The sequence below is a fragment of the Uloborus diversus genome, chromosome 2 (genome assembly GCF_026930045.1).
Source record: "Uloborus diversus isolate 005 chromosome 2, Udiv.v.3.1, whole genome shotgun sequence".
NCBI classification, from domain to species: domain Eukaryota; kingdom Metazoa; phylum Arthropoda; class Arachnida; order Araneae; family Uloboridae; genus Uloborus; species Uloborus diversus.
In genome coordinates this window covers 92,073,830-92,091,470 of record NC_072732.1, presented here as the reverse complement: position 1 = coordinate 92,091,470, position 17,641 = coordinate 92,073,830, and the positions used below count along the sequence as shown (strand labels likewise).

Below are 17,641 nucleotides of genomic sequence, written 5' to 3'. Positions count from 1 at the left end.
AAGAATTCCAAAAAAAAAAAAAAAAAAAAAAACAGCAGAAAGTTGTCCAAAATGGGAATGCTAACATCTTGACCTTTAAAAAAAATGTTTTAAGGATGATGAAACTAATTTATCCCTAAAATAGGCTCCAGATTTTTGATTTCAATATGTTTACTTCAAAACAATTAGATTGAGGTAGAGAATTATTTTTTTAGAAAATATGAAACAAATTGGGACGTAAAATGATTATTTAGAACTCTGTCTGTACTTAATATGAAATATTTTACTTAATTTAAAAAAAAATTCATGCATTTTATTCCATAATTGTGTTATTATATTGTTAAAGTTTAATTTTTTGGAGCTTTTTACTTAAGTACTAAAGAATCACATAAATGAGTCATTTGAGTTGAAATAAAATAATACGGTAAGAACATTCTATCTGATTTATGTCTTAATATTTAAGCATAATTTAAGATGTTTCATTTATATTCAATGACTTTCAAAATGAGGACGACTCCCCCCGCCCGACCCCCGTTTTGAATAGCTATCGATGTCCCCGTTTAAGCCACCAGAGACTTTTTTTTTAAGTGGCACTTCTTATGAGAGTTAAGTTTCAAGTTAAGTTTTGAAGTTAAACTTCTTAAGTTTTTCAGAATTTACCTGAAAGCTTGAAGAAACAATTATATATTCCCAAAATCAAAATGGCTTAGTTAAAGTCAATTCAGTAAAAAATGAAAATCGGTCAGAAAAGTTGAAAGTGTTTAACAAAATAATAAATTGTTAAATATGTCCAAAAAAGAGTAAATCTGATAGGACCAGTTCTAATCATTAAGAAATTGTAAGTCCACATTTGGCCAGCCGTCCTTGCTGTAAACAATGCTACCCTTCTTGAAAATGTTTGCCAGAAGACCGCACCACTTTTAACTGAAGATTTAAACATGCGCACATTTGCAGTAAAAATAATCTGTAATTTTATTTGATAAGTGTCACACAAGTCTAAATATGCGAAGAAAGTTTCATACATTGTAATACATCGTACTTTTAGCATTCTGTTTTGATTTCTTCGATTTTAATAACATGTAAAAACAAAGAATCAGTGTTCCAAAATTTAGTGCAAAATTAAAAAAATAATAATAATGAATGTACGTCTAATTTAGCTCTAGCAACAGAAATTTCTATATTCTGCTGATTCTTAAAGTGATAATATTCAACTACACGTAAAATCTAATATTGAATTACAAATTTAAAAAATTCAGACTTAAATGAATTGTATGACCGATCACATTTCAATCAAAACAAAATAAAATTTAGTTTATCTTATTCCAATACATAGTTCTTGATTGTAACATAGAACCTGACAACGGGCCACAAAAATTAGCTTCAGGGGTCCAATATGGCACGCAGACCATAGGATAGGCTTCAGTGGCTAAAAATACTCTAAAACTCAAAAGCATCGGTGATTACAAATTGCATCCGAAAACACAAAATATAAATGAAAAGAGATACTTATAAACTTCCGTTACCGGCATTCATGCCACAAAGTGAACCATCGCAGCATCAGACTAATTGAAACATTAAAAAAAAAAACTCTAGAAAAATATATCATTGCAATTCAAGCTTTACGTAAATTTTCCCTACAGAAAGTTTTTGTGAAACAATCAGCTAAATTATTTTTAGTTTCTCAACAAATTTTATTCCAAATTCATTTTGATCAATCAAATTCCTTAGGAAATGGTACCCCACATCAATCTGCTTAGTTCTGCAATTTTCTATTGCAGAACTAGAAAAATCGATCGCAACCAGATTGTCACAGTACAAAGTACTATTAATCAATCTAAAATTCTGAACTCTTCGTGACCAATTCATTTAAAATTCTTTTGATCCATATAACTTCCTTAGATTGTTCACTAATTGAACTATACTCCGCTTCCATCGTTGACAGTGCTACGCATTTTTGTTTGAATGTACACCATATTATTCGTACCCTATCCAAAAACACTGCAAGCAAAATTTTAATTTCCTGCTGACACAAATATAAAACTTTTAAGACACAAGGGTTTCGTGTTTGTATCTTAAGATGCCTATTTTTATTAGTTGTTTTTGGAGTGCTTCATTGATGATTTTTTTAATTATTATTATTTTAGTTTTGTTCGATAAGTATGAAAGCTGGCTCCAGATTTCAGAGAATTTTGAGTCTTTTAGACATCAGAGTACTGTATTTTCAGAGTGGCAAATTCTTCAAAAAAAAAAAAAAAAAAAAAAAAAATCAGTAAACTTGATACTGTTTGCATGTCTCTCGGTTACGTTGTTATTTTATTTATTTACATTTTATTCATCGAATTATGTGCAATATATAAAAGTTACTTACGCTATAACGTAAAGTTTATCAATAAAATGGTTAAATGCAAACTGTTAAGGAATTTAAAAAAATATATAAGAAAGAAAAAAAAACAGAAGAAAGAATTCAATCGCGATACGCTAAAAATTTACTAGGAAACATAAGAATTTAAATTTTAAGTTCTCACATCCTATATAACGCAAAATATAAACGTAATCAAAGTCTAATGTTCTAATAACTTTAAATACAACCAAGAAAGGAATTGATTTATTTTTAAATCAAATTTGAGTTTCGGAAAATGTTTAAAAACTATCATACGTGCAGTAAAATATTCAGAATCACAACAACTACTCGGATTTTTGCTATAAAGCAATCGCTAAAACTTAGCAACTAAAAGAAATTGCAAAGTCAACATCAACGAATTGGGATAAAAATTATGATTTCAAAATAAACAGTTATTTTACATACATTCTCGATGATAAAGAAAGCTACATTTTGAGGAAAAGGGAACGAGTAATATAACTAGCAGTTACTTTTAACTTGGATTATAGCTGAGCAGTCCTGCCTCAGCACACTTCGAAAAAGATCTAACATGGCTGTCGATACCTTGAATTCATTAGTTTCTCTTCCCGTATGAAAAGAAACACCTTTTGCGCATCGTGTTGCGCAATTTAAAACAGTTTTACAGTTTTTCTCTGTTATTTAGCAGAGCAGTATTAAACTGTAAAAAAAAAAAAAACAGTATATTACTATAAAAACAACAATTATTTTTTGCAGTGCAGCTTTAAGTATTTGGATGCCTGCGTTAAATAATAACGGTAGTTTTCTAACAAAAGAGTTAAGATTTTGTTATTAAAATGTTTTAAAGCTGAAGAATTTCTGTTTTTCCTATTCACTAGCCTAATAGCAGAATTTCTTTCAGGCCTCTGCAATGCAGATTTGAAATTTAAAAACCTATCTTCAAGATGAACTACGTTAAGGTTAATCGTTGAAACTAAATCAGTACCGAGAAATATTTAAAATAAGATACTAATACAAGTACATGTTACCTGTTTATTACATTTCAGTAAATGCGGTGCAAATATTCACTATCTGAAATTGAAGTTGCTTTAAAAAAAATATATATAGTATTTTTTTTTGTCCGAGCTAAAAAAAAAATGGTATGCAGAATTTCGGAAGAATCTGCGACGCTTGTTGCAGCATCGAGCAGCATTTGCTACCAGGTTTACACAGTAAAAACAATTCAGAAACGTTCATGGAAAACGATAGACCATCCTGAACCTTTTCCGGATCTTAAAAATTCAGAAATGTCCCTGGTTAAAGCCATCCATGTCTCTGGAACCTTCATAAAAAATTAGGTAATAAATAGGTTTAAAATAATAGCTTTTCACCTTCCTGATTTACCGAGAGAGGTCCAAACGCATTATTTTAACCGTGATCAAACCTAAGGCAAAATTTCAAGTAAGTACCAAGAAATTTACTTTCCTGCGGTTCTTGCAGCGCTATGCGAATTAAGAGAGACATTCGCTTTCATTGACAGCTTTCTTTTTTTAGACGGAGTGTAAACGAACTGAAGACGATGCATTTAATAAATACGCTCAGTTAACCTTAAACAGGTTGATAAAAATATTTTTCATAGCAGTGAGAAGTTTGCATTCGTTTTTGCGGAGGTGTATTCAGTAATCAGGGATGTTCAAAAATTAATAAATGTTCTACTATTAATATTCTTTAAAATCAATATTAAGAATTTAAAAAAAGTTTAATGCTATTTTCCGCAGAATTCCTTTTTGTGTAGCAAAATAAAAATTTTGAAAAGGAAATTAATTGTATAATAAAATCCGGCTCTTTATCAACTGCTCTATGTATTTGCTTTTCCTTTGAAAAGATAAGTAACAAACATTCGTAAAATATTTTCCATACTTTACTTTTCTTCTTTTTGAATGGAAAGAAACCAGGAAATAGAAAAGTAATTTAAAAATGGAATTCAAATCTGAAAATTTTGTTGTCAACTTTAAATTATTTTCTGTATCATAAATAATGACACATTACTTCAGTCCGTGTGCACACAGCTAATGTCCTTATTGCAATCTGCAGCTTTTTGCACAAACAGCCGCAACAGCAGAAAAACACGCATGCCTACAATACGGAAAGAGATTTAAAACCGTCTGGTTTGGAACGTAAAGCTATCTACATATTGATCTTTGTTATAAATCACGCACAACGACTCTTTTCTTGTCTTCGGATGCCAATCTAACTCTCAAACCATCGAAATTTCTTTTAGGCCATTTATCTACGACATGGTCAGTTAGACACATAAATGAGTTTGAAGACGGTAATGCGTGAACATTTTCTATAAAATTTTCTTCGACCAATTTTCTTTTAAGACGATCACTTTCATCATGTCCTTCCTCAGAAGCATGTGTATTGGATGCATGGCTGCTTCATTTGGAAGATATTTATTTCTTCGTGTTTTCATGTATTCTCATCAAATTCCACTTTAAATCCCTCCATTTTTCATATTGTTCCGTTTTCCAGGAATGTTGTCAGGCACGATTTCATTTATATATGATTCGTGCTTTTGCCGTGGAAATTGATGTTTCCAACGAAAATCAAACTATACAGGGACGCATTACTGGATTAAATATTTTGTTCAGTAAAACTTTTTAAAAAATAAGTTTTGATTCGTTCACTAGTTTTAATCAGATTTTTAAAAATTTCACTTAATAAAAGTAAATCATAACTAATGTAAAAATCATCATTTTTTGAAAAAAAAAAACACTGCACAGGTTCAACTTGATGAAATTTTATTGTAGAATTTTAAATTACAGTGCTTGCCTTTTAGCAAGTTTAACTTTAATTCACCATTAAGAACTGTGTCGCTGAATTTAGCTCCACAATTTACTAGTAACAGTAATAAAAAAAAAGTATTTTAACTAAAGTTCTGTCAAACTGCACCAATTAATGCTTTTTTTTATTTAGTTTTCGTTATTAATAATTTTTTTCTTACCAACTTACAGATATTTTTAAATATTACGTAGTTAAAATGTTAAAAATCTCCATTCCCTTATTAAGATGGGTCAGTGTAATTCATTGAAGTATGGACCAGCTGAATCAAAGCGAGAGAGAGACAGAAAAGGATAAAGGAAAAAAACATAAGAAATAACCTACATTACGGCAAACTCCATCAGCTATTTAGAAACATCTATGAGGAACATCTGCAAGACTCCGCACAGTCACATTGTATTTCAAAGTGTGAAATAGTTATAAATTATTATTTAAAAGTACGAATCATGTTTTTATAATGTCAATTGACCAGAAACTTCAAAATAATTATCGAATTTCTTGTTGCGTTTTACATCTGAACATGTTTATGTGTCGCACATTTTCATGTGTGCTGAAATGAACAATAAGGCGAAGGAAAAATCAAACTAAGAGAAAATTATATGTGAGAATTAATATTTGAAAACTTCAAATACATCCATGTAAACACTTTTAATGTATTCATTTAATGCATTCTTTTAAGTCCCCATAATACCCCTATTTAGTAGCTTTTGAAAAAAAAAATAGTTATTTTTTAATAAAGTAGTGAATTACGCAATAAATTTAGCACATAAACTGTTTGAGCTCACATTATGTTCCTTATTGATAACTCCAAACTCTTATTGATTTTTAATGCTTCATGAAGTGATAATGCATAGGTTTAAAATGATAGCCCTTAAAGTAAGTCGATAAACACGCATGATTCCCTGAGTTTCTTTAATGTGTTACCTATTCTTCGCTCGCCAACATTAGTTTCATAAATTACCACAGTTGGAGTAAGAAAATTTGTTTCCTTTTACACTATATCTTGTTTTATTACAACTGACCCTACATTTTTTTCTGTGAATTTATGTCCTTTAGCTGTTGATTTCAATACTTAGACTTTTATATACTCAAACAATATTTTGTTTTTTAATTAATTAGATACAAATGAGCTAAATTTAACATACTTTGTATTTCTATGCTTAGACATTCTTTAAAATTAATTAAAAGAAAAAATGATGAAGCATATGTATGGTAGCCATTAAATGAACATCTCCGTCTTTACATAAATTCATAATTGAAATTATTCATATTTGAGCAATCAAGTTTACCCATCCTCCTTCCTTTTTACGTTGAAAATATTTTTCATGATTGAGAGACGAGCTTTCCGTAACACACACACGTTATAATAAGCTGAAAAATATCGTCTGAAAGTTGTAACTATCTTTTAAAAGATTGAATTCATTTCTGACAATAAAAGCTTTTAATATCAAGGATTGCAGTTTTGGGAAAAAAAACCACGAAAATCATAATCCTCATCCAACCATGAAATCTGCCTTAATGATAGGATGTAATACCATTTCGAGACTATTATTTGAGTAAAGTGAGTATATACTGAAGCAATGATGTGTGTCGAAAAGGATGAATTTAAAAAATATATTTTTAACCGAATCTCATAAGGCACGTTCAATATCCTTTTGTTGCTTAAATTATACTATTTTATTTGATTTATGTATTTAAAAACGGCTTTAGAAGCTCATTCAACGTAAAAATTTTGAGGCATTTTAATGATGAATTCTATCTTTGTGTTATGTCGGTCATTTAAGGACACAATCCGATGGGATCAAATTTTAAACTAATCATTGTTTTTAAAAGATTATTTTTTTGTGAATTGAAAGCAATTTTATTTAGCTTTAGTGATTGTTTTCTGAGGAATTCGAAAATTCTTTTATACATTCAATAGTGTTACTACGAAATAAATCCTGTGATAATGATGAAAACTGTCCCTCAATTTAAATATATTTTTGCCGCGCCCATTTAAATCCTTGCGAAAAATAAAAACAACTTTTTCTGACACTTCCCATTAGAATAAGTGCAACAGTGTTTAAAAACTGGACTTGAATGAGGGAGCTCCTATAACAATTCTTCTAATTAATTCAGAAATTTACAAAAAATTCTGATTGCAAATTTATTTTCTTTCAATTCCTAGATAATATTAAAATTGGCGAAGAATGATTAATTTCCCTTTTGTTACAGATATGTTATTACAAATTAGCCTAAAGTTTTTTTTTTTTTTTTAATGAACTAAAATGAGCTGGTTTGTGCATCACATGCCTTCCTTTTTCGCTAATTCAATAATTTTTAATCAAGTCCCTCAGGAAAACACCAGCACCATAACCTTACCTGATTTAGAAGTAGCGTCACTCTCATTAAAAGGAATCAAAAAACGTTTCAAATTTTATCTAGTGGTAGAATCCAAGTCAATTCACCAAGGTCTGTAACATGATGGTCTCGGATTTTTTTTTTGAATTTAACATATGTTAAAAATTATTAAAAATTAAGAAATACGGCCCCCCCCCCCCAAAAAAAAATAATGGGCCGAGATACAGGCAGCCAAAGATGGCGGTCTTGACATGATTTCTCACTTGGGATTTTCGTCAAAATTGTTCAAGTCTCTCAGGAGCGGTAGAACATATTTTGTTGAGGTTTGTTTTATTTAAAAGGATATTGTTTCTTGTTAAAAAATATAAGTAGCATTTTGAAATGTGTGCTTTAGTTTATTTTATGGAGTCTTTTGAAAAAAAAAAGTTTAAAATAGTTTTTTCGATTTTTCTAAAAAATGTTATTCTTAAAATTTGCTATTTTTTTACATTTTATTAGTTCTACTGAGCACAACGTTTCTTAAAAAGAAGAGCTTCCACTTTTTCGTTTAAAAATTTTAGAGGTATTTGAAAGAATGAGGGTTTTTAACGAAATTTTGCGCAAAGGCAGACCTATATATTCAAAAATTTTTTTTCGCAGCAAGTGGCCAAAAAACACTTTTAACTCAGTCATATAGCGAAACTTTCATTTTGAGTCGCCAATTTATCCAGGATATTTAATTTAGTGAGAACTTAATTAATGATTCTTTCGGCGCTACGTTGAAAGTTTGCGTGGGGAAATGCAGCGAATCGGCTCTAGGTCGCGTTCTTGTTATCGTAAAAATAAAACTTTTGGATGAAGTCGAGACTCAAAATAAAAATTTAGCTATATAACTTAATTAAAAGTGTTCTCTGGCCAATTGTTGCTGCTGCTGCTGCTGTTTTTTTTTTTTTTTTTTTTGAATTTTCAGGTCTGCCATTACGTAAAGAGTTCCTGAAAAACCCTCATTTTTTTTAAATGCCTCTAAAATCTGTTAAAAGAAAAAGTGGAAGCTTTCCTTTTCAGGGAGCGTAGTGCTCAGTGGTACTAATAAACTGTAAAAAAATGAAATTGTTTGAAATCGTAATTTTTGAGAAAAATTTAAAAAATATATATTATTTTTTTTTAAAAACTGAAAAAAACTAAAGCACATATTTCAAAATGTTGCATATGTTTTTAAACAAGAAAAAATATTCTTTTAAATAAAACAAACCGTAACAAAATGTGTTCTACCATTCCTGAGATAATGAACATTAAAAAGTTTGACGAGAATCCCAAGTGATAAATAATGACAGGACCGCCATCTTTAACGGCCTGTATCTCGGCCCAGGAATTTTTTTGAGCAAAACGAAAAAAAAATTTATTTTTTTAATTTTTTATAAGTTTTAACATATGCTAAATCCAGAAAAATCCGAGACCATCATGTTACGTCACTTGTTGATTTGACATGGATTCTACCTAGTTTAATTTCAGCTTCAAATTTGAGCTTGTCGCGAACTGATGCGAAAAAGCGTTTTACGGAGATTACGTTTCCCAATGTCGGTATATTATCGTGATTTATTAGATAACTGTCTAAATATCGCCAATAGAGCCAAACTAAAATCGTATTCGGAAAATATTTATTTCACTAAATATGTCGCCAACCTTGCGGTGTATCACCAAGTTGGCGACAAACCTTGGCGACTAAAAGCTTGGTGATATGTAGCAAAGTATTTGTCAAACTTTAATATCATTGAGTTTAGTTATTTATCACTGAAAATAACACTGAATTCCCCTCGAAAAATTGTAAACGACTGTTTTTGGAACATGCGAGTGCAATCAAAAAGGGAGGTGCACAACTAGACCCACTAGCAGTCTACATACCAAATTTAAATTTTCTACGGCATACCATTTTTGAGTTATGCGAGATACATACGCACACGCACATCCATACATATGTACATACAGACGTCACGAGAAATCTCGTTGTAACTAACTCGGGGATCGTCAAAATGAATATTTCAAAAGTCCATATGTTCTTAGCTGTATCTCCGGGCTGTGGCCGGGTTGAAAAAACAACTCAACATTAATTTTTGGGTAAGCAAAATGGAAATTTAATTGGTGAAATTCTTTTCGCGAATATAATTCTTCCTTTGCTATGTAAAAGGATGAGTAAAGACAATTATTTCCAAGTACAAAGTATTTTAGAGGCAAATTTCGAGACTGTTAATGCTATAAGGTCGTCTGGGCATTGTAAGCAGGCAAGCAAGCAAAAACGAACTTAATTTGCTGTACTTACATGAATTGATGATAAAATACTTTTAAAAGTCTTTCGCGCTAACCACAAACGAAGAATCGTGTCTCGAGCAACACATATTTAACAGGAATTTCCTTTCTTTTTTTGAGAGGTGGGGGGGGGGAGAGAACAATAGTTTCACCCAAGTGTGCTCGAAGGTAGCATTCTCTTTTAATTTATCACCGCGAAAATTGCTAGAAAATGCTAATGACAAATCAAAAGCAACTTATACCGCAAAAGGAACACTAAGGAATTTCGAATGAAAGCTCGCTCAACCATCCGGTTCGCCACGCCACCCAGCTAACAAAAGTAAGGTTGAGGTGAGTGGTTGATCCTCACAAGTCGAGATCATGCATACGATATAACTTATTTCCACGTGTAAAAGCGGGCAATTGCAACCGTAGTGACCCAGAGCATTCATCACGTTAGCCTAATTATAGATCAAACGAGATCCTGTCTGGTTGCCGACTGCTCCAGTGGATTCTGACTTGCTTTTAAGTTTGCCATTTAACACTGCACGTTTGGCCAAGCCCCTTTGTTGTTCTCGAACAGCAGAACGTGCAGTAAAAGTAGTTGGAACTAAGTAATAGGCAGCTTATAACCAGGCACTGTCTGAGAGGTTTATATTCATAATGTTGGTTTGGGAATAACAAAAAATGGAATACGAACTTGAATTTTATGCAAATTTATGTAAAACGAGATTGGCCGTTTATTCTGCTTGCCAATTCAAACATGCAATGAAATATCTATAACTGAAAAATAAACTAATCTTTGGAAGAAAGATAAATCTCATAATATAAAAACGCATTAAAGGTAACCTCAAACAATTGGCAAATTTAAATATGGTGATCGTCAAATGTCGGACATTAGCTTTAGCAAAGAGCGGATCCGAGGGGGCTATGAACCCTCTTTAAGCGATCAAATGTAGCCTAAAGCTCAATTTTGGAGATGTTTATCTCTAAAATTTTCCCAGTCTTTGTGACCTTAAATTGCGCTTTGGCACTCCTTTCCGATAATGACCCCCCAAGCTGGATTCGCCTTTGCCTTTATGATGGAAAAACGTAGGTCTTGTAATAGTACGCCACATTTGAGACTAATAAAAATATAATGATTGAATAATTGAGTTCTATAGAAAACAGAAATATAACTCCGATTTTTCAATGCAACCAAAAACAACTATCCACTAGAAAACAAAATCATTGATTAAAACTAAGCATTGATTATACAGGATGATCCAAGAGTCACTCAAACCGTCATAAAATATTTTATTTCCAAAACACTTTTAACTTTAAATACAAATCTTTGGCCAGTTGACAACACCATGTTTTTCGAAATGACAAGCTATGTTTATTTTCAGTTTCTGTTCATACTGACACTTTAAGCAGGTTTTAGACTTATGTGTGCGTAGGTTAGGTTCTGTTGGGTTTTTTTGGTTAAAGAGCCTAAATAGGCTATACTGTGCCAAACAAGTGATAGAAAGTGGAAAAAGATGCCAAAGGTAAGATTGTTTAAGGAGCAAAGGTTGCAAAATGCTGCTTGGGCAATGGTGAACCAGGATCGGGAGTTCTTGCTAAATGCAAAGGCTTCTAATTATAGACTTGTGACTTTTCAGTGAACCAAGTTCTTGTGTTACGTCTGATAATATGACTAATAAGAAAACAACATTTCTCACGTGTAAAAACATATAGAATCAGATTTTTAAGCACAGTTTTTATCAATGAATTACATTAGCCATCAACGGTAACTTAAAATAATTCAATTTGATTGTTAGATTTCAATTTGTAGTCCCAAGAACACGTTGAGTAAAATTTCAATTTCTTCTGAGCTCTTTAAGCAATCTCAAATTATAAATTCATTTATGATGCCTGAATTCTGGCTCTTTGGAAGGCAAGTGCAATATTTTTCTCTTCACAATGCTCTAATCGTGCTGCCATCCACTCCAAACAATTCAGTTCTCCGAAAGCGGGAAATCAGTCGAAAGATTTGTGTCATTGAGTGAACAAACACTTGGAAGTGTATTATTAAAAGCTTTAGCAATGGCTTCAGATCAATGAGTAGTAAAATTTAACTAAATGGTAAAAATCCTTTTTTCCTGTGAAAAACCCATCTTTACCACACCAAACTAAAAACTACTGAAACTCTCTAGGAGGGTGGAACATTAAAGTAAAAATGACGTGTCATTTAGAACAATATAGTATTTCAAGCGAGCTAAGAAATTTGTACTTAAAATTAGTTGTATTTTAAATGTAAATTATTTAATAACTTGTTGCGTGACTTTTGGATCATCCCGTATTCTTATTTTTAAATGAATCATTTGTTCAAGAATTTTCACAATATCTTCTTGATGAACAGAATACCTTAAAAGACCACACTAAAGACACTCTTTTTCAAAAAAATATGTCAGAACTGCAGATTTGACTGTCCTACACCCTACACTTAGAGCCTCGCCTTCATGTGCAGCCTCATACTCTCAGCCTACAAAAGCTCAGAAAGGTTTTTGTATTAGTCTTAGCCCCAAAATGTGAAACTAAAATGGTCACCTTCTTTGATTCAAGATTCAGTGGCACAACAAACGTTTCTTATGGATTGGGAAGCGGTACAACAGTAAGTACAGTGGTTCAAAAAAAAAAAAAAAAAAGAAAAAAAAAACTGGAGGGGGGGGGGCACTCCTTTGTAGGGTAAATGTTATAGTCGACGTATTTTATTTGAACCAAAAAGTTAATTTAGTTTACTTAGGTAGCTTTAACTTTAAAAGCAGACTTTATTAAAACAGTATGATTAAACCAATTAAGAGTGAGTTTCCACTGTTTGTAAAATCTGTAGCATATATATTAACACACTATGATTGGTAACATAAATTACGGCCATGGATTCTGTTAGGGGTTATGCAACTTCTTATTTGTACCCATCAAAGGACTGAGGTGGTTGTTATCGACGTTCTGTGGCTGAGAAACATACGAATGTCTCCCTGATTATACACCATTATTACAAATTCGTTTTCCCCTCGTAAATAAGGCTTTTGTTCTAAAACACTAATGTTAAAACCTGAAAAAATAAATAAAGAAAGAAAGGAAGAAAGAAAACAGTATGAAAGCATGATAATACATGCTTATAAGTTTAAGTTTTTTTTTTCACGTTTTGTTTCTTTGCTTCCCCTACAATTTAATTGTGCTCAAATGTTAGATATATCAGAAGAAATAGCTTTTACAGTTCATAATTAATAGCTCTTTTTCTGACCCTTTGAACCTTTCATTCAAATTTCTCTTCATTTACATACTTCGTAACTTTCTTCGATACTACTTTTATGGCACAGTTGTATTTTGGGGATTTTTTTTTCTTTTCATCATGATCTTTATTGTTTATTACTCCAATGAATTTTAAGCAGAACTTATTATTATTTGAGGCACATAACGGCTATGTACTAATAATATATTTCTTTAAAAGCGTTTATTGTGAAATTTTTTTTATAACTTTCTATTAATGTGCATAAAAGTCATTAGAAGTTTTTTTACTCCGCGTAAAAATATTCGTATATAGATATTTAGTGTTTAATACCATTTTTTTCTGTGTTTCTTTGGTTTCCACAAAAACAAAACCCAGTTTCCGCGTCTGAAATTGTAAAAAAATATAAAATAAAGTAAAAAAAAATACTCAACGAGAAAAAAATTGCGTATGATTTTAAAACACATTTTCAATGCTGTTATAATATTAAACAAAAAAAGTGTAATTTTAAAATAACTCAGTTCGTTAGATTCATCTAAAAATGTAAATTGTTACATATTTCGGTATTAAATTTGCAATACTTCATTTTAAACTTATCTGTCCTATGTTTCATTGAAGATAAGACAAATATTCTCATAATAATCTATCCTAAACATATTCATTATGTCATATCGTTATTAGAAAAATCAGCCAACTACTTAAAAGGAATATTGATACATAAGCTTAAAGCAATTTATTTACATAAGAATTTAATAAGTAAAACAAAAATTGCAATGCAACATGGGCGTTTAGCTTTTTCGAGACATTCAACGGAAAGCTTTGTGATAACTACTAAAATGCCAACGAAAAACACTTATTAAATACATTTTCAACCGCAAATCACTTTATAGACGCAACTACATTCCTAAACGAAAGAAAAATACTTTAACAAGTTAAATGTTAACGCACCGTGTATGAGACACTAGTAAATACTTACAGGCATACTTGACTTGGATCCTGCGAACTAAAATTGCCAGTTAGCTGCTCTAATTGCATATTATAATGTTTGCATTGGGTTGGTCGTTCAAATTTATGTGCTGAACTGGCTGCAAGGTACATTTTTGGTAATAGCTCTTCTCAAAACTGCAAACTGCGTCACGATTCGTTTAACTAAACAAAGGAATGAACAAAGGCTATGTTCAAAGTATTCAAAACTAGACGAAACACGAATTATGATTAACAATTGAATGGCGTGCATGCACGTCAAAGTTAAATAAGTTTGTGCGTCTTAGGTATGAACTGCGTGAACTGTTTATCTCATTCAAAACTACTGTAACTGAGTATAACAAAAGATAGCCAATGAACTATTTGCTTATATTTATCTTTAGAAACTCTCTTTCTAAATTTAAGGTCATTTACTTTTTTAACCATAAAGTGAAAGAAGTTAAGAATTTTCTTCCGAGAAAATAGAAAATAATCAGTAATTTTAATATGACGTATTTTCAGTCACATACGCAAACGCACACTCTTGAATTTTCAAAAAAGTTGCAGCTCTGTTTTGACTTACTTACTTACTAAGTTGAAGAGGACAATTTTACTAGCTAATTTTACTGTTGCTGCTTTATGGTGTAAAACTTTCATTAGCGATGAGATAAATGCTTTCAAAGTGCTATTCCCATATTATCTAGCAAGGGTACAGTGCTCCTTTGAAATATTTAGGGGGTTGTCTGATGGAATCTTTTTCTATTTTTAAGGGGCTCTAAATTAGTTTTAAAGCTTTATTTTTTACATAGAAATAACATAATGTATCTCCATAAAACTGCTTTAAATTTTAATTCGTGAATGTGAAATAATATCCACTGGTAGCCGTATGAGAGAGAGATTTATCTACTGCCAGACAATAGAGGTTACTACACAGGAACATTGGCTTATTTAGTTCAGATCAAGCTTTTAAGTCAACCCAAACAATGCAAAACTGTACCGAAGGACTTACGTTTGTTTTTTAATTATAACTGATAAATATGTCAATTTCTTTGTGCAAAAATTATCATAATGTCTTCGGAATATTAATGCTTAAACATGTCTACTCAAGTTTAAAGTATAAGCAGTAAATTCGTCTAATCAGTATCAGTTTTATCCAGATATCTGGTCACTGGCGAACCGCAAATTCATATTACGCGCTTCAGATTGCCAGTATTTCGAGAAAACATCTCGTCTGTTTTATCCATTAAACAGTTTTGGCGTTATAAAAAAAAAAAGTAAAAGGCATTATAAAATAATATTTTTGTTAGAAACGTGTATAAGATTCATTGCTATCCCTGACAGCAACATGTCAAGATCAAATAACGAGGACGTCACTAGTCCTCGCAATGGCATTGTGATATCTCACATGAGTCACGATGCGACACATTTGTGACATAATCTAAGTGACTTTACTGCGACGTTGCTACAACAATTAATTTTTGAGCTGTCATTTTTTTCCGCCGCCTCGAAATGGCATTCGTAAGTCGATGCAACTGTTCGACGACTGTAATATGACATTTAGTGTACGTTTATCGATGGGATTCCTATTTATCGCTTCGAGATTTTAACATTATGGTCACATTTTTGTCACTATGCTATTAGAGATCTTAAACTCCTGTTGATTTAAAACACTATCCAATGCATTAAAAGGTTTAGAGAAAGCCGTGTCTTTTTACTTCCTTTTACAAAAAAAAAAAAAAAACTAGTATACATACATACATACATACATACATACATAATTTTACAAAGAAGGAAGTATTGTATTCGCGAAAAAATTTTCACTCAAAAAACGACCTTAATTTCCATTTTACTCACCCCCGAATGAATATTGAGTTTTTTTTTTCTACTCGACCACACGTGGATAAGTGCCTTAGAACGTACAGATACGTGAAATATCGATTTTGACGATTCTCGAGTTAGTTACAACGAGTTTTCTCGTGACGGCTGTATGTACATATGTATGCATGTATGTATGTGTGTATGTGCGTATGTGCAGATATGCGTATGTATGTCGCATAACTCAAAAACGGTATGTCCTAGAAAGTTGAAATTTGGTACGTAGACTCCTAGTGAGGTCTAGTTGTGCACCTCCCCTTTCGGTTGCATTCGGGTGTTTTGGAGGGAAATCATTGTTAATTTCGATGTAAACTCAAGTGGTGTTGCAATTTAGCGGACGCTTGGCGACACATCGCCAGTCTTTTGGCCACCAAGTTTTGTCACCAACTTGGCGATACATTTGGCGATTTTTTAATTTTTTTTTAAAATCTGGTTTTAATTTGGCCACTGTTGGTGATATTTAAAGAGTACACTATTGAATCACATTAAAATTACCAATAATAGGAAAATGACATTAAATTGGAGTAAAAGGAAGTCATGTGAGGCACACATCAGCACGGTTTTTTTTTTGCCATCTAGTATGCAAATCTTCAATCCTGGATAAATATAAATGAATTTGTTTTGAGCAAAGTATTTGAAGGTGGTATTTTAGATATCGGACATATGTTCGAGTTTTTTTTTTTTTTTTTTTGTCATATGCAGAATATAAGGAAATCAGATGTTGCAATGTCATATGAGTATGGTGAATTAAACAGCTCAGCAGTGCATTATAAAGGTTCACCTTGAGCAGTATGGCCTTCTATTATTATTTTTCGTGATCACTGCTTTGCTTCTAAAAAAAGTGGAAGTGTTCTCGCCACAAAATGTAAGAAGTGATTTCTTCCTTTTTTTTTTACCGTATGCTAAAACGCATTACATGAGACAAAATATTAAATTTTGACTTGTATCCAACCAGGCATTTTAAAATTTTTTGCTCAAAAAATCAATTGATTTTCATCTTTTTGAATGCTAGATGTCAAACAGCTATTTTTAACGAGGGAAATTGTATATACGGTTGAAAATATAAACTAATAAAAAAAATTCTTTTTTTGAAAAAAACGACAATATTTTGTGGTTTCCCCTAATATTACATACAGTTTAAACTTCAAACTTATTTACTTTGAAAAGCAATGTAGAGTTGCATTCTTATGTTCAATTTTTTTTCCAGTTCAAATGCACTGTGAAGCCACATCCATGACCGCCATTGTAAAAGTTATTACACCCTTCAGGGGCCGCCTATATGCATTAGGACACCCATATGAATGTTACGCTGTGTCTGTAAGAGCTAATGGAGAAGTTGCACTGACAATGCCACTACATGGCAGGACGTGTGGGACAAAAAATCTGGTAAGTAATATAGCACATATCTGTATTTTAAATGCATTTTAGACTCTGACAATAACATATCTCTGATAATGTAGTTTTAAAGCCTATTATTACTACTTTATATGCTATTTACATGCATCAATGATAATATGGGTGGGAAGAAACGCTTTTCTATAATTGTCCAATGAAGGATTGGATACTGTGTATACAGTCGAATCCCGACTTACGCGAGGGATGCGTTCCAAGACCCCTCGCGTAAGTCGAAATTTCGCGTTGTGGAACAACGTGTGTTTAGAAATTTTTTATAAGCATACCCAATTATTTCAAACACCCCTTAAATTGTTTAAAACCATTTCTTAAATATATACATATATATTACCGTATCTTTTATAAAGAAATGTTTTTTTACTGCAGTTTGAAAA

At 31.6% G+C, this 17,641-nt stretch overlaps 1 protein-coding gene across 1 annotated transcript in view; it reads left to right on the top strand.

The window, feature by feature from the left end:
• Window positions 1-17,641, top strand: part of LOC129216421 (uncharacterized) — a 237,936-nt gene that overhangs the window by 121,243 nt on the left and 99,052 nt on the right. Inside the window, exon 5 of the mRNA XM_054850636.1 lies at window positions 17,062-17,240. Within this exon, the coding sequence (XP_054706611.1) occupies window positions 17,062-17,240 (179 nt within the window). The remainder of the gene's footprint in view (window positions 1-17,061; window positions 17,241-17,641) is intronic.